This window comes from Eschrichtius robustus, chromosome 13, assembly GCF_028021215.1.
Source record: "Eschrichtius robustus isolate mEscRob2 chromosome 13, mEscRob2.pri, whole genome shotgun sequence".
In the NCBI taxonomy this organism is placed as follows: domain Eukaryota; kingdom Metazoa; phylum Chordata; class Mammalia; order Artiodactyla; family Eschrichtiidae; genus Eschrichtius; species Eschrichtius robustus.
The window spans coordinates 69,440,480-69,466,417 of NC_090836.1; the positions used below are offsets into that span (position 1 = coordinate 69,440,480).

General features: G+C 35.3%; 1 protein-coding gene and 1 pseudogene across 2 annotated transcripts in view; one reads left to right on the forward strand and one right to left on the reverse strand.

Moving 5' to 3' along the window:
* The window catches only part of METTL25 (methyltransferase like 25), a 139,311-nt gene that overhangs the window by 41,570 nt on the left and 71,803 nt on the right, over positions 1 to 25,938 (forward strand). For both annotated transcript variants that reach the window (XM_068560361.1, XM_068560360.1), the window contains exons 6-7: positions 22,372 to 22,466; positions 25,872 to 25,901. In XM_068560361.1, coding sequence (XP_068416462.1) covers positions 22,372 to 22,466; positions 25,872 to 25,901 — 125 coding nt within the window. The remainder of the gene's footprint in view (positions 1 to 22,371; positions 22,467 to 25,871; positions 25,902 to 25,938) is intronic.
* On the reverse strand, positions 3,327 to 4,858 carry LOC137775310 (zinc finger protein 181 pseudogene; annotated as a pseudogene).

A 25,938-nucleotide genomic window follows, 5' to 3' on the forward strand; every position in this document is an offset into this window, starting at 1 on the left:
TCATTTTCTGTCCGTGTGGGCTACATGGGCACTGAGAGAAAGGAGGTTGAGAAAGCTTCAGGATGAATTCTGCCTGTGATGTAGAGGTATGTGACTTCTGAAGAGCCACATCTTGGAAAGCAAGAGAGTGGTTAACCATACCTGTATCAGTTTAAATTCTTTTGCCTACAGATAATAGCAAGTTTACTTAACAGTGGCGTAAGCAATAAAGTCATTATCTCACATTATCAGCAGTCAGGAGGTGGCAGTTCTAGGGTTGGTTCACTGGCTTCCTGACATCAGGGCACTGGGCTCACATCTAGACTTCCCTCTCCGGGCTACAAGGTGACTGCTGCAGTTGTAAGCATCATGTCTTCATGAGAAGTAGGTATGAATTAGAGCCTTTCTTCTCAAGCATCTCTCTCCTTTTGTCAAGGAGGAAAAAAAATCCGTCCAGAAATTTCTTAGCAGAATTGCCTCATGTCTCATTGTCTAGACATAATACACAGGGTACCTTCTGGCTGCAAAGGAGTCTGACAAAGTGAATATTTGACTTTTTCAGTTTCCGTTGTGGGGCAAGCAGAGTAGACAGGCGTTAAAAATGACTGTTGAATAGCTTCTAAAAGGATCTGCAGAAACATCCTTTTTCTTCTCCCCGCCGGCCCACCCTACCAGCAGCTCCTTCCTTCCTTCTTCCCTGTCTCCTCTCTCTGTGTCCTGATTTTGGGGGTTGAGAGGAATAACTCTCTAAAGGAGAGGTGCAGTGATTTCTCCATATATTCTTTTGCTTTGGTACCACCACATTATTCAACCATAGGTGATTTAGTATTTATCTCTCACGATAGACTCTGAGCTCCTCTAAGACAAAAAGCTTATCTTTAAAATTTTTCTTCTAAATGCCTAACACTCACCATAATATGTGGTATTATAGTAAGTGCTCAATTAAAGAAATGGCATGAAATGAAATTATAAATTAAGGAAAAAGTGATTCAACACTGTTTAAAACTAAAGAAGGAACAAAAGTATTTGATAAGACATCTTGAGAAAAAATAATTATGTTGAAATAAGTAGTTTGAGAATTAAAGGTATTAGGCTGGCTTTGGCCTTCATAGCAAAGTTAAGAAACAGGTTAGGGAAGTTTTTTTTACATTCCAGAGATCACTAGAGCAAAATGATGAAAGCACACTACCCTGATGAGATAGAGGTCTTACTGAACTTTCAATCTCTATAACCTCAGATTATAAATTATAATTCCTCTCTTTGTTATTCCTTGAGAAGAAACAAAAAGATTTCAGATATTCACCTATTAACTACAAAATTTTTTTCTCCCAAGCATGTTATCTTTAACCACAAAGCATATGATGACCACAAAGTTGTAAACCGTGTTCTTGGAAGAAAATTGTATGTGTTCTCTTGATTATAGTAGTGATTCTGCATTTGTTTTACTCAGACCCACATTAAATATATTTTATATCACAACCTAGTATGTATATAGATAGATAAATAGATAAATAATACTGGTACCGAACTTTTATTAAAAAGTACTTTTTATTCTTTGTAGTTAATATTTGTTCTTTGAAAGGTACTGGGTCTGACAACACACAATGTGTGCTGGTATTCTTTATTCGATTTCTTTCTATTGTGTAAAATATTGATCACAATCCACTAAATTAATTTCATGATCCAGTAGTGGGTCATAGCCAGTGGTGTGACACTGAATGTTTAAATGGTTTGCTCCGTCCCTGAATAAAAGCCCTAATATGTAGCGTTTCCTGATTTCCATGGTATAAATACACCCAGTTTGGCCAGTTTCAAGCTATCAACCTGTTGTCACTGAATGCTGAACTGGGAAGAGATGACACAATCTCTCTCTCTCTGGAGCCAACTTCACTGCACCACTGGCTTTAACCCACAGTTTGAAATAAACATAAATTTAGGTTCGTTATAAGTAAGTGAATTTGTTCATTTAAGCTGCAAATCAGCTTATCTTTAAAGCATCCCAAACAGTGTCTGGTATATAGCAGATGCTGAATATATATTTGTTAAAAGAATGAGTCGCTTTCTTTTGACAAATATAAAGGAATATTTATGTCTTCCTTAGTTTGTTTCTCTTTCAGTTGTCCAACTTTTCAAATAAAGACTTCAGTTTCTCAACTGAATCTCACAGAGATCTTTCAGATTTGTTAATAACTTCCTGCTATATCACATGTTCATTACTTAAAATTTTTAAAAGAATTTTAGCATAAAATTTGAGAAAATGAAAACAAATTATTATTAAAAACAAATTATAAGTGATTGTATTTCAAAATAATTCTTCGTAGAAAGAATTTTTTAAAATTTTTATTGAAGTATAGTTGATTTACAGTGTTATGTTAGTTTCTGCTGTACAGCAAAGTGATTCAGTTATACATGTATATATTCTTTTTTCATATTCTTTTCCATTATGGTTTATCACGGGATATTGAATATAGTTCCCTGTGCTGCACAGTAAGATCTTGTTGTTTATCCATCATATATATAATAGTTTGCATCTGCTAATCTCAAACTCCAGATCCTTCCCTCCCCCACCCCCCAAAAAGAAAGTTTTAAACACAAGTAATTTATAAATGATTGGTAATATTTCAAATTAATTCTTTTCAATGAACTTTCTTTTAGTCTTTCTATAAATCATTACTGTTTGATCCAGAATCTGGATATTGGGGCATGGAAATTGTTTAGCAAGTCTGACTAATTTAAAATCAGCCTGAAATTAAAATGAAGATTCTCTGAAATTATGAAGACATAAGAACTGATTTAGTAGCAAGTTTGGGCATTGAGAATATCAGTGAACATTTTATTCAGCATAGAAATTGCTGGGATGTAGGAGACACTCAGGAAACTGTGTACCCACCAACTGCCCACTTTGCTAGACACCAGGGATACCTAGATAAGACAGTATAAAGAAATTGACAACCCAATGGGAAGACAAATAACAAAAGGGATGCATTTTAACTGGACTTCCCACAATTTTTATATTCATATTGCTTCTCTCCTGTATGTGTTTAATGTTTTTTAAGAGATTCATATCACCTAATGTCTTTCCCATACTTGTAACATGTAAAGAGTTTTTCCCCAGTGTGGATTTACTTATGTCAATTAAGGGATTAATGCTGGCTAAAGTCTTTCCCACATTTATTGCCTTCATATAGTCTCTCTACAGTGTGAATTGTGATAGACAATAAGGCTTGTATCATTGCTAAAGAGTTTCCCGTATTCATTACATTCATAAGAATTTTCTCCAGTACAGATTTTCTGATTTTGAATCAGGGAGGATCTATGGCTACGTTATAGTATGACAAATTCTGCATTTATGCAGTTTCTCTCTTATATGATCTTTCACATGTATAGTGATTTGTATGGCCTAAAGGCTTTTCCGCACTTATTGTACTACTGGGTTTCTCTCCATTATGTACTCTTTGATGGGCAGTAAGATTTGAGCCTTTGCTAAATGCTTTCCCACATTCATTGCATTTATATGGCTTTTCTCCAGTATGAATTCTCTGATGTACAGTAAGGTTTGAGCTACAGCTGAAGGTCTTCCCACATTTAATACATTCATAGGGTTTCTCTACAGTATGAATTCTGTGATGTTGAAACAGGGATGCCCTATGACTGAAGGCTTTCCCACATATACTACATTCATAAGGTTTCAATCTAGTGTGGTTTCTCAAATGCATATTCAGTGATTCAGGCTGGCTGAAGGATTTCCTGCATTTTTGACATTCGAAGGGTTTTTCTTCGGTATGAATACTCTGATGCTGAATAAGAAATGAGAGGCTGCTAAAGACTTTCAGACATTTGTTGCATTCAAATTGTTCCTCTATACTGTGAATTCTTTGATGTCGAGTAAGCTGTGAGCTACAGCAAAAGGCTTTTCCACATTCGCTACATTCATAAGTTTTCTCTCCAGTGTGAATTTTCTGATGGTGAATGAGAGATGACCTGTGAATGAAGGCCTTCCCGCATATTCGACATTCATAGAGTTTTTCTTGAGTATGAATTCTCAGATGTTCAATGAGATGTGAAACACGACTAAAAGCCTTTCCACAGTTCATACATTCATATGGTTTCTCTCCAGTGTGAGTGCTTTGATGATTAGTAAGTGATGAGACATGGCTAAAGGCCTTCCCACATTCAATACATTTGTAAGGTTTCTCTCCACTGTGGCTTATTTGATGTCGAGTAAGGGATGAGCCATGGCTAAAAGTCTTCCCACATTCATGACATTCATAGGGTTTCTCTCCTGTATGAATTCTCCAATGGCGATTAAGGATTGATTGTTTCCCAAAGGCTTTCCCACATTCACTACATGTATAGATTTTCTCTCTATTAAAAGTCTGGTGAAGGGTAAGAGATTTGCTTTGGCTGAAGGCTGCCACACTTTCATTAGAATTCAAAAGTTTCTTTCCATCATTGATATTCTCATTTTTTACAACTGAATTTGCCGGTAAGCTCTTCTTAAATATATCACGTTTATGTGACTTCCCTTCAGCAGAAATTCTCTGTGGTTCAGAAAGAATAGACTTTAAAGGCAACATGCTTCTAAACGTATTGCATTTGTAAACACTTTCCCCGGTGGGACTTTCTCTAAAGGTGAGGGTCACTGGTCTGAAATGTTCTACCTGATTTTCACACTTCCCCTCCAACTTCTCTATATAATCCAAGTCCTTGTTAAAATTTGAAAATTCATGACTTTGTTTTATAGTTTTTTCCATTATTACCATTTGGGGAAAATCTTCATCATAAATATCTTCCTTCGTTGATAATTCTTTGCTTTTCCATCTTGATTTCCAACCTGGAAACAAACTTTTGACAGCTTTTTCTCCACCATCCAAGGTTCTTTGCCATATATATTTTCCCTCTTCCTTATTAGAGTTGGATGCACAGAGAGGGTAATATGTAAATGCCCAAGGAAGTCCAAAAATACCCTATAGGGAGGAGATGCTTTAACTGACTAGAGTTTTACTTCTGTCTCTGCAGTGCTATGGCCTTGGATAAATCAGTTTGCCTTTGTGGATCATTTGTAAATTAGTAAAAAGAGAGGTGTTAAATTAGATTATCTTGGAGGTCTCTCTTATGACTCTAATAATATGATTCTGTGACTTGAATGTAGCTTTCCAAAACGTGTCTTTTATTTAAACTGAACTTCACCTATATTTACCACAACATTTAGATTTAGTTCTAGTTTCTTTTCTTCTTAATTATATAGGGTTTGCATAAACAAATACTGTGCTTTCCTGCTTTGATTCTGCACTTGGAGTAGGATAATGGGGAGTTTTTGAAAATCATACTTTTAAATCTATAACATTGTAAGAATGGCCATAAATTTTCCCAAAGTTTTATGTTGAGGTATAATTATCTAACAGTAATTCCTAGTTAAACTCATATTTAAGTTTTCATTTTCTTAACTATCAATATTAACAGTTTATTAACCTGTTCAGAAACTCAGTAACTATCAGGAGCTGTCTTGGCTTGAAGAAGGTATTGCTCTTGTAATCTTAGAGCAGATAAGTAGACTCTACTGTCAACCTTGTAGATTCAGCTGTTTATAAGCTTTAGTTACAACATCACATTACTTCTCACTGTTCAGCTGGGCTTATGTCTCATGAAAATTCTTGCCAGTTAACATGGGGTGAATGCAGAGATTTCTAGATGTACTTGGCAGTCTGTGCACAATCACCTCACACAGACAGCTGTATCTGATCTTCAGTCAGTTGTGCATTTTCTAGAGTATTGGCACTGATTTTACTTTCGCCAAAGGGCATCTTCTTGCTGCCTACAAGTAGTTAGACATGGAGTTTTAATACATTTTCCCCTTTCTTTAATTGGCGCTTCGTTATTTTTTGTGACTAATAGAAAGTGGTTTTAGAAGCTCATGCAGATTGTATTTATTCAACAAAAAACAAGTTCTCCCTGTGCTCGTGAATGTAATTAAATCTAAAACAAAATTAATATATCCACTTAAAAGAAGTAATAAATAGAAATAGTATATGCTTCAAATATAAGGTAATATGAAATCAAAGCTGATAGAAATTCTTATCAGAAAGTTTACAGTCAAACTAATATAAAACAGGCTTTTAAAAAAAACTACTTTACATTCTACTAGTTTTATATACAAATTTGGATTTGTATACTATATAGCAAAGGATGTTGAAAAATATTTTGCTATAAATATTGTATTCTCACATTTCTTGTTTCACATGATAAATTATAAGCAAGTTGTCTAAATTTCTTTCATCAGTCTGGCACAATGAGCAAAATTTTCATAGGAATGAAGTTACAATGTGATTCATAATATTAGTGTAAAGATTGTCTCATTGACTTAATGTTTCAGATGGTCCATATGTGTCTCAATGTAAACTCTTTTATCAAGACTGGAGTCTTGAATATAAAGAGTGTATCAAGAGCAGCAGAGGAAACTTGTCATGCACAGTGAGAAGCTGCTATCACAGTGTTTGCCAGACCAGTGCAGTGTTTTCTGTCAGTACCTGAACTTTGCCATTCTTATAGTCATGCATAAGAATATCAAGGCAGTACTATCTAGACTGATTCATTAAGAAACAATATTTGAATGTAGATATGACTCTATTAAAGCAATATATACATTTTAAACTAGGTGTTTTTCTTTTGTGTATATACTGTAATTTACATATTCCTTTGAGATTACATTTCTAGCTGTGCTTTTAACCAAAGGATAAGTGAAATATTAATACACTGATTATGTAATGGAGCTACAAGTGGAGATGAGAAGCAGGAAAAAGGATGATGTAAAAAGGGCTAAACCTGGTGTTGTCTAGAGAGAAACAAATGAGAAATAATAAATTATTCTTTTACCACTGACTAGCCAGCTATCCTCTTTAGAGTATTCTGTGAAACAAAAGACCATGCATGGAATATATATCTCAGTGACTTAAATTGAAGATACTTTCCGGTGAAGGCAGAAGGAAGAGGACACAGTAGGGCCTCAGTTCATATTATGGAATTGATTAATTAATGAATGTGAACATATGATTGTTCTGCTGTGATTTTCTTTAAATGTCTTGAATTCTAGGATCTTTCTCTGTACCTCTTTTACAACTTGAATCTTTATTGAGAGCAACACATAACTTTTATATTTTTAAGTTACCAAATTTTTATACCCATATTTATTCTAAGCATTTTAAGAGAGTGGATCAATTTTTAGAATTTATCTACTTTTTTTTTTTTTTTTAAACTTTGGGTTTATTTTTATTTATTTATTTATTTATTTATTTATTTATTTATTTATGGCTGTGTTGGGTCTTCGTTTCTGTGCGAGGGCTTTCTCTAGTTGCGGCAAGCGGGGGACACTCTTCATCGCGGTGCGCGGGCCTCTCACCATCGCGGCCTCTCTTGTTGCGGAGCACAGGCTCCAGACGCGCAGGCTCAGTAATTGTGGCTCACGGGCCTAGTTGCTCCGCGGCATGCGGGATCCTCCCAGACCAGGGCTCGAACCCGCGTCCCCTGCGTTGGCAGGCAGACTCTCAACCACTGCGCCACCGGGGAAGCCCCAGAATTTATCTACTTTTAAATTATCTAGTTATTCCTCTTCTGGTTGTACTAGTTTGAATTTATTCTTTAACTGAAGAGTGTTGATGAAAATTAGTCAATCTAAGAAAGAAATGGAAAATTTTATTCAAGCCAAATTGAAGGTTATAACCCGGGAACAGCATCTCAGAGAGCTCTGCGAACTGCTCTACCCATTAAAAGTCAAAGCACAGTTAGTTTTTTGAGATGTACATTAAATGGCATATTAGGACTTGAGGACACGGGGAGGGGGAAGGGTAAGCTGGGACGAAGTGAGAGAGTGGCATGGATTTATATATACTACCAAATGTAAAATAGATAGCTCGTGGGAAGCAGTCGCCTGGCACAGGGAGATCAGCTCGGTGCTTTGTGACCACCTAGAGGGGTGGGATAGGGAGGGTGGGAGGGAGACACAAGAGGGAGGAGATATGGGGATATATGTATATGTATAGCTGATTCACTTTGTTATAAAGCAGAAACTAACACGCCATTGTAAAGCAATTGTACTCCAATAAAGATGTTAAATAAATGGCATATTATTGACAGTTTACACAATCCAGACCTAAGTGTCATCTTGGCCCCTTACAAGATCAAGAAGGTAAGTTATCTTTTAAGGAGTTGTCTTGTTGATGCTAGGAGAATGTTGCTCTTTATGGTTGAGCAGGTATTCCTGCCAATAGGGGAGGTTTGGTCGATGCATGATGCAGATACACAATGCACAGTGCAGGGAGAGAGGAGGCCAAAGGACAGAGAAGACTTTTTTATGTTTAAATTTTTCTTGTCCTGCCACAAAATACAAATTTTATTTCACAAGAGTATAGGTCTGATTTACATAGTTGAATAAATATAAATTTATCCTTTTAGTTTTAATATATTCAAGAAACTGGTAAGATATGAATGCTTCAGAAATCTGGGCAGTTCAGTATAATTTCAGTATGCCTGTTATCCTTAGATAATATTTTGAATACCATATACAGTTAACCTTATTTAAAGGCTAAAATGAATATCAAGAAATTTTCATAGAATTGTGCTGTAGCCTTTGATGCTTATTTTAAGCTATAACATTCTAAGGTGGAAAATAAGTTTCCAAACTTTTACAACTAAAATTCAAATGTTATCTTTACCTTAGAGTGTGTCAGTCTCTATCTGGCAAGTCTTCAGATACCCTTGAAGAGTATTTGTAAGGAAGCCTAGGGAGTCTTAGTCGATCCTTGAAAAGGATAACAAGGAACAGAGACAACTTCAAAACAAAAGGGTTGGTAAATGATATATATTTGGACTTAAAAAAAAATTTTTTTGTGTGAGAAACTATAAGGTGCCTATCAACCTAAATTTTATTTTTATTGTTATAAAGCATTATAAAAATGACACAGATGCATGTCACACACAAAAATAAATTTTAATAAAGTACTTTGTACTGTGAATAAACTAAAAATATTAAGCATTTATTTATATACCTTTTAACATAAGTAATACATAGATATATTATCATTAATAAAAAAATTCTGACAGTATACAAACATGTACCTTAAAAAGTTAAAGCCCTTTTTTGGCATCACTACCCACAGTGACACCGCCTTCTCATATTTCTTTCTGTGCATGTACATATATACAAATACATATATGTATAAATATTTAGGATTTAAGATAAATGTAATGATTCACTAATTCATTTACCTGTTCTTCTAACAAATATTTATTGCATGTCTACAATGTGCCAGGTACTTTTCTAGGAGCTAGAAAAATGGAAGGAAAAATGTTCCTGCTGTCATGTCTTATTATTCGATCCTAGTGGGTAGAGACAGCAGAGTAATAAGCAAATAGATAGATAGATAGATAGATAGATAGATAGATAGATAGATCGATCTATATCTATCTATCTATCTATATATATATCCTAATGTATCCTAATGTACCCCCCCACCCCCCCTTTCCCCTGTGGTAACCATACATTTGTTTTCTGTGCTGTGAGTCTGTTTCTGTTTTGTAAATAAGTTCATTTGTATCATTTTTTTTTTTAGATTCCACATATAAGTGGTATCATATTATACTTGTCTTTCTCTGACTTACTTCACTTACGATCATCTCTAGGTCCATCCATTTTGCTGCAAATGGCATTTTTTCATTCTTTTTTATGACTGAGTGATATTCCATTGTATATATGTACCACATCCTCTTTATCCATTCATCTGTCAGTGGATACTTAGGTTGCTTTTATGTCTTGGCTATTGTAAATGGTGCTGCTATGAACATTGGGGTGCATGTATCTTTTTGAATTAGAGTTTTCTCAAAATATATGCCCAAGGGTGGGATTGCTGGATCATATGGCAACTCTCTTTTTAGCTTTTTAAGGAACCTCCATACTGTTTTCCATAGTGGCTGCACCAATTTACATTGTCACCAGCAGTATAGGAGGGTTCCCTTTTCTCCACCCCCTCCCACCATTTATTATTTGTAGAATTTTTGATGATGGCCATTCTTACTGGTGTGAGGTGATACCTCATTGTAATTTTGATTTGCATTTCTCTAATAATGAGATGTTGGGCATTTTTTCATGTGCCTATTGGCCATATGTATGTCTTCTTTGAAGAAATGTCTATTTAGGTCTTCTGCCCATTTCTTGATTGGGTTGTTTGTTTTTTTGATATTGAGTTGTGTGAGCTGTTTATATATTTTGGAAATTAATCTGTTGTCGGTTGCATTGTTTGCAAATATTTTCTCCCATTCCGTAGGTTGTCTTTTCATTTTGTTTATGGTTTCCTTTGCTGTGCAAAAGCTTATAAGTTTGATTAGGTCCCATTTGTTTATTCTTGCTTTTATTTCTTTTGCCTTGGGAGACTGCCCTGAGAAAACACTGGTACAATTTATGTCAGAGAATGTTTTGCCTATGTTCTCTTCTTGGAGTTTTATGATGTCATGTCTTATATTTAAGTCTTTAAGCCATTTTGAGTTTATTTTTGTGTATGGTGTGAGAGAGTGTTCTCACTTCATTGATTAACATGCAGCTGTCCAGCTTTCCCAACACCACTTAATGAAGAGACTGTCTTTTCTCCATTTACATTCTTGCCTCCTTTGTTGAAGATTAATTGGCTGTAGCTGTGTGGGTTTATTTCTGGGCTCTCTATTCTGTTCCATTGATCCTATGTCTGTTTTTGTGCCAATACCGCACTGTTTTGATTACTGTAGCTTTGTGGTGTTGTCTGAAGTCTGGGAGGGTTATACCTTCAGCTTTGTTCTTTTTCCTCAGGATTGCTTTGGCAATTCTGAGTCTTTTGTGGTTCCATATAAATTTTAGGATTATTTGTTCTAGTTCTGTGAAAAATGTCATGGATAATTTGATAGGGGTCACATTAAATCTGTAGATTACTTTGGGTAGGGTGGCCATTTTAACAATATTAATTCTTCCAGTCCAAGAACATGGGATATCTTTTTATTTCTTTGAATCATCTTCAGTTACCTTTATCAGTGTTTTATAGTTCTCAGCATGTAAGTCTTTCACCTCCTTGGTCAGGTTTATTCCTACTTTTTTTTTTTTTTTTGACACAATTTTAAAGGGGATTTTTTTTTTTTTTTACTTTCTCTTTCTGATATTTCGTTGTTAGAGTAAGGAAATTCAACAGATTTCTGTACGTTAATCTTGTAACCTGCTACCTTGCTGAATTTGTTTATCTGTTCTAGTAGTTTTTATGTGGAATCTTTAGGGTTTTCTATATAGACTATTATATCATCTGCATATAATGACAATTTTACCTCTTCTCTGCCAGTTTGGATACCTTTTATTTCTTTTCTTGTCTGATTGCTGTGGCTAGGACTTCCAATACTATGTTGAATAGAAATGGTAAGAGTGGGCATCCTTGTCTTGTTCCAGATTTTAGCAGGAAGACTTTCAGCTTTTCCCTGTTGAGTATTATGTTGGTGTGCGTTTGTCATAAATAGCTTTTATTATATTGAGATATGTTTTCTCTATACCCACTTTGGTGAGAGTTTTTATTGTGAATGGATGATGAATTTTATCAAATGCTTTTTCTGCATCTATTGAAATGATCATGTGGTTTTTGTCTTTTCTTTTGTTGATGTGATGTATCACATTGATTGATTTGTGTGTGTTGAACCATCCTTGTGACCCTAGGATGAATCCAACTTGATCATGGTATATAATCCTTTTTATGTGTCGTTGCATTCAGTTTGCTAAATGAGGATTTTCGCATCTGTGTTCATCAAAGATACTGGCCTGTAATTTTCTTTTTTGGTAGTATCTTTGTCTGGTTTTGGTATTAGGATAATGGTGTCTTCATAGAATGACTTTGAGAGTGTTCTCTCCTCTGCAGTCTTTTGGAAGAGTTTGAAAAGAATTGGTATAAGTTCTCCTTTGTATGTTTGGTAGAATTCCTCAATGAAACCATCTGGTCCTGGACTTTTGTTTGCAAAGTTTTTTCTTTATTACAGATTCTATTTCAAGTCTAGTGATAATTGTTCAAATTATCTGTTTCTTCTTGATTCAGTTTTCATGGGCCATATATTTCTAGAAACTTGTGCACTACTTCTAGGTTGTCCAATTTATTGGCATATAATTGTTCATAGTATTCTCTTGTGGGTTTTTTTTGTATTTCTGTGGTATTGGTTTTTATTTCTCCTCTTTCATTTCTTTTTTTGTTTATTTGGTTCTCTCTCTTTTCTTCTTGGTGAGTGGCCAGAGGTTTGTTGATTTTGTTTATCCTTTCAAAAACCCAGCTCTTGGTTTTATTGATTTTTTTCTAATTTTTTTGAATCTCTATTTTATTTATTTCCTCTCTGATCTTTATTATTTCCTTCTTTATGCTGACTTTAGGTTTTGTTTGTTTTTCTCATTCTTTTAAGTGGTAGGTTAGGTTGTTTATTTGAGATTTTTCTTGCTTTATGAGGAAGGCCTGTGTTGCTAAGAACTTCCCTCTCAGGACTGCTTCTGCTGCATCCCATATGTTTCGTATGTTTGTGTTTTCATTGTCATTTGTCTCAAGGTATTTTTAAATTTCCTCTTTGATTTCATTGTTGACCCATTGGTTTTTTAGTAGCATGTTGTTTAGTCTCCATGTAATCATTTTCTTCTCGTTGCTCTTTGTGTGGTTGATTTCTAGTTTCCTGTTGTTGTGGTCAGAAAAGATGCTTGGAATAATTTCTGTCCTCTTAAATTTGTTGAGGCTTTTGTTGTGAAGGGACACTGTTTTATATGAAGCAGCCAGGGAAGACCTTGTTGTTAACATAACATTTGAGCAGACATTTGAAGGATGAGAGAGGGACCAATGCAGTTATTCTGGAGAAATAGTGTTCCAGGCAGAGGGAACAGCAAGTAAAAAGCCCAAAGGGAGGAGCTTGCTTGCCTTTTTCAGGGAACACTGCAGACACGAGTATGGATGAAACAAAGTGTCAAGATCAGAAGCAGGGAGATCAGTTAGGAAGCTGATCTAGATGAGAGATGATGGTGGTTTAGATCAGAGAGGAGCAGTAGAAGAAATGGTTAAATTCTCGATATTATTTTTAAAGTATTGCTAGCAGAAATTATTGACAGATTCAATGGGGGTGGGAAGGAAAGAAGAAAGCCAAGTGTAATTTGAAGATTTTTGGCCTGAAACAATGGGAAAATGGAGTTGTCATTTAGTGAACTGGATATGACTGCTGAAAGAATAGAATTGAGGTGGAAGTTGTTTAGTTTTGGACAGTTTGAGTTTGACCTTCCTTTTAAAAATTCAAGTGTGGAGGCTATATTATCAGTGGATAGATAATTCTGAGTTTCTGAGGACAAATCTGGGTTAAAGATAAATCCCTGAGTTATTAACGTATAGATAGTAAATCTGAGTGAGATCACTTAGGGAACAGAAATGTTGAAAAGAAGTACAGAGACTGAACCTAGGGATATTCCAAAGGAGTTTGGGAAGATAAGGAGGACCAGCAACGTGACCTAATAAGGAAGAACAGTACAGTGTTGATCTCTTAGTTAGCAATGTATCTTGGAGCTCTCTCCATTGTTAACATATATAGATTTACTAAATTTGTTTAATACAGGACAAAGTATTCCTTGGAATGGATGTATCATATTCTATTTTGCTTCTGCTATATTGATGGTATTTGTTTTCTAATTTTCTCCTCTAACTATAATTTTTGTTTTATCTAGTTCCATAATCTATCTGGATTATTTTTGTTTATGATTTGCAAAATGGTTCTAATTTTATATTTTTCTGAATGCTATTTGTTGAATAATCCATGCTTTCACACATTGATAGGAAAGGACACCTTTCTCAGATAGTGCATTTTTAGGTTCTCTTCTTTTCCCTTAATCTGTTGGTTCCTGTGATAAGACTATACTGTTAAAATTACTGTAGTTTATTTGAACCTTTGAAACCCAGTAGAGCAAGTCCCCCAAAGTTCTTGTATTTCAGAATTTTCTTAGCTAACCTCATGCATTTTTCTCTTTTATATGAGTTTTACTTATTTATTTACTTTAAAAAGAGTGACCATTTTACTTCATTGGTCTGTGTAAGACATACAGATGCAATTTTATATTTTTTAGAGACCAGATATAGGGTTACTGAGTGAGTTTCCCTAAAGAAGAGATTTCAGTCACGAAGGGCTCGCTGACTGCAGCTCATTTATTGTCTGGGCTCAGCAATGGAAGCCAGGATATTCAGTGCACATATGGTGAACAATGCCAGATAGGAAAGTCGAACAATAAGGCTTTTGTTTCGTATTTTGCTAGAGCTCTTTCTAATATTTCTAGTGTAGATGCGAAAAGGGTAGACCATCTTTTAGAGAAGGAGATAATTAATATTAAAAAAGCGTATTTAATATTAACAATTAGGAAGCATTTTAAAATTTGATGATGAAATATTTTATTTATCCAGAGATCTTGGCAAGAGGAAAATTGAAATGTTGATCACATCAACAATTTAATAAGGCTTAGGTAGAAAAGTTTACTTGAGTCTTTCATTTGGGATTAAAGTATATGTGGTTTACAGTGCAAATTCATAGAAAAGTTGCAAAATGTTTTATGCTTAAGAAGAGTGATTTTTGAATTATCTCATTTTCTTTATAATGTTTAGATCATAATAAACATTGCTGACCAGATTTAAAGTAAAAGCTGATTTTGATAATTTGTGTGTCTAATGAGTTTTAGAATCAGATTGTTAAAGTCCATTAAAAAAAAAAAAAAAAGCCTGTTGGGATTTTTATTGACATGCATTGAACTTAAAGATCATTATGGGAATAAATTATGTCTTTGATATTTTTTTTTCTCTTTGTAACATAAATTATCTTTTCATTTATTTGGTTGTTGTTTCAGATATTTGTGTTAATCTTGCCCAGTTTTAGTTTGGTTTATTCCTAAGGATTTTGTTGGGGTTTTTTTTCTTCATATAAGAAATATTTATTGGGTGCCTGACACATGCTAGTCACTATTCTAGGGACCAGGGATACAAGATTTATCAAAACAAAGTTTCCTGCCCTCATTAAGTTTATACTCTTATAGAAGGCATCAGGGAATAGAAAAACAAATAAATAGATACATAATGTCAGGTTATAGACAGGAGAAAAACTAAACAGGGAGAGGAGGGTAAGATATGTGAAGAGTAAAGCAAAATCTCTCAAAAATCACTTTATATATTTTTCCCTATCTTTTTTTTCCTATCTTTCAATAATAGTCATTGTGGTTTTAAATAAGATAGTCTAAAACCCTCTCTATACAAAGGTATAATGTAAGCTGAGATTATTAATTTAGGTGACAAAAATTTGTCTCTAACAGCATAATACCTGTTTATTTTTCCTAGATAAAATTATATGTCAGATTTCATTTAGGTCTAAAGAAATTTTAAAAGCGTGTATTTTCGGGCTTCCCTGGTGGCGCAGTGGTTGAGAATCTGCCTGCCAATGCAGGGGACACGGGTTCGAGCCCTGGTCTGGGAAGATCCCACATGCCGCAGAGCAACTAGGCCCGTGAGCCACAACTACTGAGCCTGCGCGTCTGGAGCCTGTGCTCCGCGACAGGAGAGGCCGCGACAGTGAGAGGCCCGCGCACCGCGATGAAGAGTGGCCCCCCACTTGCCGCAACTAGAGAAAGCCCTTGCACAGAAACGAAGACCCAACACAGCCAAAAATAAATGGATAAATAAATAAATAATAAAAATAAGGAATTCCTTTAAAAAAAAAAAAAAGCGTGTATTTTCAAAGTAGAGTGAAGACATGTAGATAATCTTGATTCATCTATGTAATTCTGTTGATTCAGTTCAACAAAGTTCTGTAGTAGGCAGTAGAGGATGTACGATAAGTGAGACACTCTCTTTCCCCTTAGGGAGCTCATGATGTAGTGAGGAATTCACAAGTAATTACGTAGAACTTTCATGCATGTCTGAGAGTGATATATTCATGACCTGCAGATCTTAATCAGCTACAGATATGAATTATTGAAAAGATGAATAAAAGAAGCAATGAGTGATGGATGTATAAACCAAATGCTATTAAGACTAGAAGAGAGAGTAATTTTTCATAACTAAGGGATAAAGGAAAGCTTTCCAAAAAAGGTGACATTTGGTCTTCATTTAGAAAGATGAACAAACAAATTAGGGCCAGATTATGAGAGCCATGAATGCTATACTGAGGTCTCAGAATATTATTCAGTGGAAAGCAAAGTATACTTTGTTCCATAAAAATATTTTTGAGTGTTTAATGCAAAGGAGTTGCATACATTCATTTACATTTCTGAAAAGTAGTAATTTTTCGCATAATAGAAGATAGACTGCCATGGAGCTAGATCAGAGACAGGGAGACTGGTTAGGGAGTAGTTATAAGAGTCCAAAGCAAGGATACTTTAGATAAGAACAGTAGGAGGAGACAACAATTTACCAGGCCTTTTCAGAGATAAAACCAACTAACATGGGAACCAATGGTAGGGAAATGTGGTAGGGTCGGGGTGAGGGTGGCGGTGAAGGCTAAAGATGATGGCAAGGTTTTAGGTTGGTTGACTACATAATGATATATCATTATGGGGGAAAATCAGATTTGTGGGCTTAGGAAATGAGTTTACTTTTGCATATTTTTCATTTTAGAAATGTTCAGCAAATAGTTTAAAATTCTTACGTCAAAATCCAGAAAGAAGTTCAGACTGAAATAATGTGGGAATTAAATGTAAAGGAGTAGATGTAATTGCCCAGAAACTGGAGTGAGGCACCTACAAGCCAAGGACTGCCAGCAACCACCAGAAGCTAGGAAGAGGCAAGCAGAGATTCTTTCCTAGAGCATTCGGAGTGAGCATGATCCAACTGATACCTTGATTTCAGACCTCTAGCCTCCAGAACCGTGAGAGAATACATTTCTGTTGTTTTCAGCTACCCAGTGTGTGGCCATTTGTTATGGCAGCCCTCGGAAAGTATTATAGGGATCATCAGTACGTACTGAGATATGGACAAGATTGTCCAGGGAAAGAGTATAGATAGGGCAAGAGTTCAGACTAATTTTAGGCAATTTAGATAGACTTACTATGCCCAAATTTTACTTTAAAAAGCAGTAAGACCAGGCAAATGTGATAATTGGTTACCATACAAAATTTTTAGTACCCATTACATTCTACCTAGCCGCTTCATACTTCTGTTTACCAGATGAAGGCATGTGAGTTTATGAGCCTTTATTCAGAGAAGTATAAAAGGGGCTTGGGAAGTGAGAGGATTAAGCCTTAAGAACACTTAATAGACAAAATAATGAGCTATCAAGGGGCTATGAAGAGCATTAGGCCACAAATATGAGAGAATGATACCATGGAAGCCAGATGAAGAGAATGTTTTGAGGAGGGAGTATCAGAAGCTCTTGAAAATCTACAGTAAGAAAAATACCCGTTGGGTTTGGTCTCAGATGCTGGTGATGATGGAAACAAGAGCTGTTTGAGTGGCCTATGTAGATCTTTTCAGAAAGATACTGTTACTCTTAATATAGAGGAAGGACAAGAAGACAAAAAGAAAGGGAAAAAGAATTTTTTAGTAGGTATTACATTTACCCAGTCAAGAGCTAATGAAGATTGAAAACGAAAAGGAGATATAATTAAGAGGATGCATACGTAAGAACTTGCAGATGAAAGGAGAGAAGAATAAAAGATTGTTCTAAGATTCAAACTTGTTTAATTAAGTGGATAATATTATTAACACAAGAAGGAAGAACTAGTAGAACATCTACATTTACAAGAGTAATGCATTTCTAAAGCCAGCAAAGACTAAGAAACTGGGCATATATGCAGAGAAAACCATAATTCAAAAAGACACATGCACCCCAATTTCATTGAAGCAGTATTTACAGTAGCCAGGTTATGGAAGCAATTTAAATGCCCATCGACAGACAAATGGATAAAGAAGATGTGGTACATATATGCAATGGAATATAAGTATATGAACACAGTTAAATAGGAGACCGAGACTTAACAATAGAAATGATGAACACAGTGACTTTGATTCAGGATGTAGAAGGGAGCCTCGTTCTTCACTGCAGTCTGAATGAAGCTGGTGAAATAGATTCTAAAGATTATATTGAATCAGTATATGAAAGGCTTTGTTGGACTTTGAGGGTGTCTCTGTATCAGTTTTTTGCACTTGTTCCCTTACAAATTGAACAGAGCTGTGAGGCTACTGTGACCTCAATCAAAGAGGAAACTGTGATGCAGACTCAGAAAACTTCAAGGTGATGACACAATCACTGGGTGTCCAGAGGAGTGAGTCTCTAACGTGGTTTCACATAGCCCTGAGCCAAGGCTGGCAATTGCTATAAACTGCCCTAGGCCCTTAAAAAAGCTCATGGGTGTTTTGGATAAAGATTTGGGGAGCCATGTGCATGGAGTAAGACTGCCCTTCAGCTGTCCTTCACACTGATATGTAGGGTTGAAGGGGGAACTTTCTTACACACAGGTTAAGGGTACCCTTCTGTAGGCTTTCATTGTGGTGGCAGAGAGAAGTTTTATGAGCCCTAAGGAAGACAGTAACCCTTCTCCCCACCTCGTCACCTTCATCAACACAAGTTAGGGAACACGCTTGCCATCTTTCAGCCTCCATTTCTCCAGTGACAGCCCTGTGTGCTCAAGTGTGTGACTGCTCCCCTGCTGGCTTCCACGCTATATCATCTGAAATCAAGAGGAATGCCAGGAGGCCTGTGTATCCCTGTTTGCATCTTCCCTTTATCAACTGTCAAGCCCAGAACTCTGTATTCCCCTGAAAAACTCCCTCCTCCGCCCCTACCACAACACCCACAGCTTCACCACTATCTCTCTAGGGATGGGAAAGACCAATCCCATCGTGCCTTTGATCCCCATTCATGTCAGCCCTCACCAGAAACCCTGGCCTCATGATTCATTCCTGATTTCTGGGATTCTCATCAAATGTATCTCTATATGTCCTTTGTTCTGACTAGTCTTCTACCTCTCCTCAATTCCGAAATTTTCTGGACTTTGGTCATTCATTACTAAAAGTGTCTTTATCTGCAGCCTGTTCTCTGAAAATGCGTTTACTGTCTAATCAAAACTTAGCTCTTTCCTGAGGAAGCATACTTCCCATCCTCATGGAGCAGTGCATTTTTCTGTCTCAGTTCCCTTGTATGAGGTAATTAACCTCTTTATTGCTACTTCAAGACTGTATGTATCATCTAATGCTGTTTCAGAAATCACCACAAAACTGAATGGCTTAGAGACAGAATAAATTTTATTATCTCCTACAGTTTCTGTAGGTCAACAATTTGAGAGTAACTTTGGCATGGATTTCTTAGATTTTTTTTTTTTTCCTGGAAATAATGTACCCCTTCCATTGTAATATATTCTCCAGAAATACTCTTCCCATTTCAATGTAATGTTAAGTTGTAATTGTTCTCAGTCAGTTTTTTTAGATTATTATTGGCAGAGGAAATTTCTACCTGTTTTCGGGCAAGTAGACCTGCTTTTTTCCTGGCAACATAAGGTGAATTGCAGAGCAGTGATGGTGCACTAATTATACTTTTCATTACAAATCCATTGCTTGTTTCTTAAGTGGGATTCTTTTCGTGTTCTGTAGTAAGTTTACTTTCATCTCTTCTTTTCCCCTATTAGAAGTTTATTTTGTAGGTATTTGGTTGGGATATTAGAAGTTGAGAAATTGCTGGCTAATCATTTTAAATGGTAAAATATTCTGGTATTATGTTTTTGGAGATTAACTGTATCCTGTTGGAAGCACTTTGTTTGTTTGTTTTTCATTGTCTTCCCCTAATATCTGCATGGCTTGCTTCCTCGTTTAAGTCTCTGCTCAAATATCACATCCTCAGAGACAACTTCTGTATTAGTTAGGACGGAACGATTCAACTAGTGTGCTGCGGATGCTATATGGGAGTTCCCGGGATACTGCTTCCTTCATCCCATGGGTTTTGCCTCAACACAGTTATCTGTTTATTCCACTGTGATGTACAAAATTTGCCATATTCCCAGAGGGCTGAGCTACAAAAAAAGTTTGGGAAGCATTAAATTAAGATAAAGATTTAGGTGCAGAATGGGTCAGATGGATATTTCTGTTTCAGTCCAGAGGTAGACAGAGTTAGTAAGGGAGCTCTGCACCAAAAAGCCTTCCAAGAACCCAGAATCCTTCTATTTTGTTGCTCCACCGTCTGCTTGCCAACATGAACACGTTCCAGACAGGGGAGGGATGAAGTGGGGTGGAAAGTGTGGGGGAAAGATCATGCCCCCCCCCCCACTCCTCTTTGAGTATTTGCACACATCATTTCTGCCCACATCCAGTTAGCCAAAACTTACCCTCTAGCTATCCTAGTGACTGCATGGGAGTCTGGGAATTGCAGTCTTTAACCTGAGCAGCTGAATAGCCAGGTAAAAATTGAGTGCTGTTAACTACGAGGAAGAAGGAGAGAACAGATGGGGAAAGGGAAAGAACTAGCTGTTTTATTGGTTAGCACTTTTCCTAACACTCTCAATAAAAGACCAGAACCCCATTTCTCTAGCCCCTTACCCTTTACAGTAAAGTTTAGATAGTTCTTTCTTCAGTTGCAAGAAAAAAATTGAAGTACTTAGAGTAACCCTTTGATTTAGCAATAATCATGTTTCAGTTAAATCATAAAGCCTTCAGTAAAACTCAAACCGCTGTTTCAAGGCATCTTGGAAATTGACAGAGGAAGTAGTCCAGGGTCCCTAGTTACTGGGTAGGCTTCAAGGGCTCCATGATTCCTGGGTACTTGGAAAGTGAAATTGTTTATATAGCCTGGTGGTTAAGAGCATGGCCCCTGGTGTCAGACTGCCTGGCTTTAAATTCCAACTCTGCCATGTGCTAGATTTGCAACTTAGGCAGTTTTCTTAACCTCCCCGTGCTCACTTTCTCTATCTGAAACATGAGAATAATAGTATACCTATTTCACAGAATTGCTGTGGGGACTAGTTAATGCACTTAAAGCTAGTTATTACACACTACCAAGTGTAAAATAGATAGCTAGTGGGAAGCAGCCGCATAAAACAGGGAGATCAGCTTGGTGCTTTGTGATCACCTAGAGGGGTGGGATAGGGAGGGTGGGAGGGAGGGAGATGCAAGAGGGAAGAGATATGGGAACATATGTATATGTATAACTGATTCACTTTGTTATAAAGCAGAAACTAACACACCATTTTAAAGCAATTATACTCCAATAAAGATGTTAAAAAAAAAAGCTTGTTATTACATTTAAAGCACTTACAATAGTGCCTAACAATATTAAGTGCTGTATAAATACTAGCATTATTATTATTTGTATTCCTGGGGCAGGGTCAGTATCTTCCATCTGAGTATCAATAACGTCTATTGTAAATCTTACTTTAATACCTGAAAGAAATCACTATCACAGGCTTATGATCTGCATGAAATTTAAATTTTCTCTATTTTAATAAAAAAATCATTTGACCTTTCATAACACAGAAGTTTATTTAGTGGAATCTACCTCAACAGTATTTTCTTTTAAAGCTTTTTCTTGTTTTCTATTTCTGTTTTACTTAACCTAATAGAAAATTTATATTCATCTCAGTTTTCTTTTAATTGCCACAGTTTTGATAGGCTTAAGCTTTTCTAGACTTTAATTTAAAATAGAAATTTTTTTTTTCCTTTTGAGAAACCCTGTGCAGTTAATAGTTGTACGTAAGGGGCTTACACATCCGCAAGTTGCACATGTAACTCGGTGAGTTGGGCAGCAGATACCTGTGATTAAGCAGAAAATGTTGATTTTTTTGTTGTTACTCGAACCATAAATGCAGTTGAGACAAACTGAATCACAGTTGAAAATCTTACAGCCTGTCAATGTAGTGAAAAAATAAGAGCCTATACAGCTGTTCATTTTCTGGAAAGTGAACATCGTGGCTGGAAAAAAAATTGGTGCTTCAACATTGTTAAGAATGAATTAATATTGTTCTATAATAAATTGCCAAATGTCACATTTAATAAACCGTTTTATTAGAAAGTCAGGTCAGCAGTAAATGCCCAGTATCTCATTACTTATCTTCTGTAGTTACGCTGAACATGCAGAGTATTTCCATTTTAAATTGCTTTTGCTAAATATTTGAGAAATAATTTTGGCAAATTGGTTGGTATCAGACCTGGAGCTTAAATACAAAACAGCTGTTGTTGAGAAAATATCATTTGCATAACATTAGTATGCTTTTAATTAACATACTGGAATGAACTGTTAAACATTACCACTTACATGTTTAACTACTGTTTGACTTCCAAATGACTGATTTGCTTTCTCAATAGATTATTTACTTTAACTAAAAGAGGAAGAATCTTATTTAAATAATCCATATTTTTCTTCCATCTGCAGAAGGTACCCAGGAAAAGTGGGGATTTCCAATGTGCCGCTATTTAAAGGAAGAGAGATGGTGCTGTGGCCGGAATGCCAGAATGTCAGCATGTTTGGTATGACTCTATTTTTTCCTGGACTTAGAGCTTTATCCAGATGTTGCAGAATTTTATTTATTTATTTTTGGCTTCATTAAATGCCAAATTTTGCAGTGTCATTATTAATGTTTTTGTGCATTGCAAATTATGAGGAAGAAAATGGCTTACCCTTCCAACATTACTCACTCTGCATGCAGTGTGGTAACAATGTATAATTATACTATAATTCTACATTATAGTACTTAATTTCTTACATATAATTACTTTAATTATCATATAAAATGTACCAACAACCAAGTCTTAAACACAGAATTACTTTAGTGCTTTATCCACGGCTCTGTGGTATGTTTGTATTTGTTTGTAGCAGATCATTTGGTCTCCTAATTTTTTATGAAGTGGGAAAAATATTAAGCTACCTGGGGTATGAAGTAACTATCTGTTTAAGTGAAATCTTTATTTAGCTCATGTCCTTAGACCTAGAACACTTTAGCCCACAGTCTTCTCTGTTTGTGGTGTTATGTTGGTTTAAAAAGGAACAGATGCCAGTTAAGTGGTATAAATGGACTTTGTCATCATAAATTTAAAATATAGCTTTTAAAGTAATGTGTTTAATGTCCAATCCCAAGATAAATTAACTATTTTACGGTCATTATCTCAATATTTTTTATATTGCCAGTAACACAGCAATATAAAGAAGTGTTCCAGTGTTCTGGGTCACATATCTGAGAATTAACTTCGAAATCTTATTTATGCTCAAATAATGATTTCCTTTTGTGAGTCCTCTTAAAATACTTTCCTGGGAATTTGTCTTTCTTTCATTACATTTGTAAATGATACTCATTTAGGGTCTTGTTAGAATGGGAGGTCATTCTCGGAATGACTTGGTTCCCAGAATGCTGGCAGCTTACACCCTCTAGGCAAGAAATTGAAACAGTCTTTTATAGGGAATCTGATTAGCCTAAGAGAAAAAACTGAAGATATTGGCATTAGGGATTTCACAATGAAATAGGACCTTTGTGGTGAGACCCACAATTAAAAGTCCTCACTCATAAGCACAGCGCTTCTAATCAAGTTTATGATTACCGCATTTTAATTATCAAAAAGCCAAGAATCATTAGTTGTCTAAGAAAGTCTAACATGGAAGAAAAGAGATCAGATAAACAAATAGAAAAGTAGCAACTTGGAGGAAACGGATACTATCCAAAGTAAAATAAAATAACTATTAGTATCCCTTAGAAAGATAAAATGATATAATATATCCACAAAATAAAAATGTTTGCTATAAAAATAAACATTCAACAAACCAAAAAGAAGAGTTTTTGAAAAATAAATTCCAAAATGTAGAATTTGTCAACCGTGCCGCACTTAAGAACTTTGCCTGACCAATGTCAGCTTCTCATGGAATGCCCCTCTCTTTAACTCTATCCCTGTCTTTGCTCACCTTGACTTCTTTTTTTGATGCTAGAGTAATCTAGGAAAGTCTAAGGAACATGTTTCTTTTGGTGCATCTTGTTTTATTGCCTTTTGCTCCATAACTGACCTTTTCTACAAATACTCAAAGCTTAAGGGGTTGAGAGAGACACACAGAGAGAGAGAGAGAGAGAGAGAGAAGTATACCTTTCTGGTGACACTTTCAGATAAATTGTTAAGGGTACTAACCAGAGGGGAAAAATTAATTACATTAGTGCAATCTTGTCAGCATACTTTTAGCCTGATAAAACTGTAAAATATTTTAGATTAGTATGAAATGAACACTTGGTATATTTATTGGCCAAGAAAAATTATTAATGTTTGTAAGAAACTGCTTATCACCTACCTGATTATCTTTTATTATGTAATCAGAATTTATCATTGGTATTTCTAAAACAAACACATCAGCAACACATACCAAAAGTAGTCCTGTGTTATATGATATTTTTATTGATGCTAAATCATTTATTATTAAAAACTTTTGTTTCTTTATTATTGATAGTTCGGCCTTTTAGCAAAGCAAGTAACACAAAAATTTAATCTGAAATGAACACAGCCAGTACTGTAAATGAAAACTCAGTGTTTTCTTCAATAACATACTTGTTCTGGGCCTGTTGCTACTTAATTTAATATAAAAATTATATAATAACTATCTTCTGTATTCATAACACTCTGGTTCTAGATGTTCATGAAGGTATCCTTGAAGTCAATGGAAAAATTACACTTTTTTTCTTCAAACAATTTCTTTAAAGCAAGCTTTTATACCATGAACTCATTTTCCCACTAACTCTTCATGGTGTGAGGGCATGAGAAGTAAACCGGAGTTCAGAAAACAAGTTTTTAGTTCCTGTTCACCTGCTAACTAGCTGTGCAGCTTGTGGCAAGACCCTGCCGTTGTCAGTGACCTTGTGCATCTGAGAAAATTGCACTTGGGATAATCTGCACATTTTCTTTCAGTTTTAAAAGCACATGATTCAGCTGTATCTAAAAAGTATTATTTATGAAGACATAGCCATCTGAAACAAATATGAGTACTTTAAATTTGAGTAGGAAGTATGTGCACTGTTACATTTTACTGTTTTTCTTTATGTTTGAAATATTTTCTAACGAAAACTTTAAAAATAAAATTGTAACTAAAATGTTATATCTAATTTAGTTATAAAGCAACATAAGTGTAGAAATGCATGTCTAAAAAATTGAAAGTTTCAGAAGGCCCTATTCCATTTTTAAATTATAACAAATCCTTTCATGTATGTTAGATTATGAGTATTTATGAGAAATATTGGGAAAAATTTATAAAACTTTTTTTATAAAAGTGTTTTGAATTTTAAATAAATATCAGTGTAAAACCAGCTACATATAAAATTGTAGAAATATATATTACTTTCTCTTATGGCGACTTGATCATATGTGAATTTGATTTGAATTTGACCATGCAGACCAAAAATATATGCACTTTTCTAAACTAAGATTTCAACTATGATCAGTTCAATATAATCTTGTTTAATAAAAGATGAAATTATACTTTTATAAAAAATTGGAAGAAAATAAGTTGAAAAGTAGTACGTATATAAATATGTTTATGTATGTCTATACATAATAATAGTTTTGGATTTGATTGTTTTAGCTGCAATAAAAGTGAGCCAAGAATATGTCATTTTATTTCTTTCCTGTTTTCTAATTCCTTCTAAAATTCAAGGAGTGTATACAGTTGGGGTGTGTATGTGTTTGTCTGCGTGACACACATCCATATATCAGCCCTAAATTATACAAGTGTACCAGTTAACGTTCCTTAATGATATTAACGCTTTTAAGTGTATAAACTTATATGTTATCATTTAATTAATCTTTTTAAATGTCACTTTCACAAGCCCTTATACAGTGTGTTTATAAGTCTTATAAGGCAAGACTAAATATCTCAGCTGTCTTTGTCTTATTTTTTTCTCCTTAAAGGCACTGGAGCGTGTTGCAGTCGGCCAAGGGGTAAGTGAGCGTGTTTACTCTAGTCCAACTGATGAAC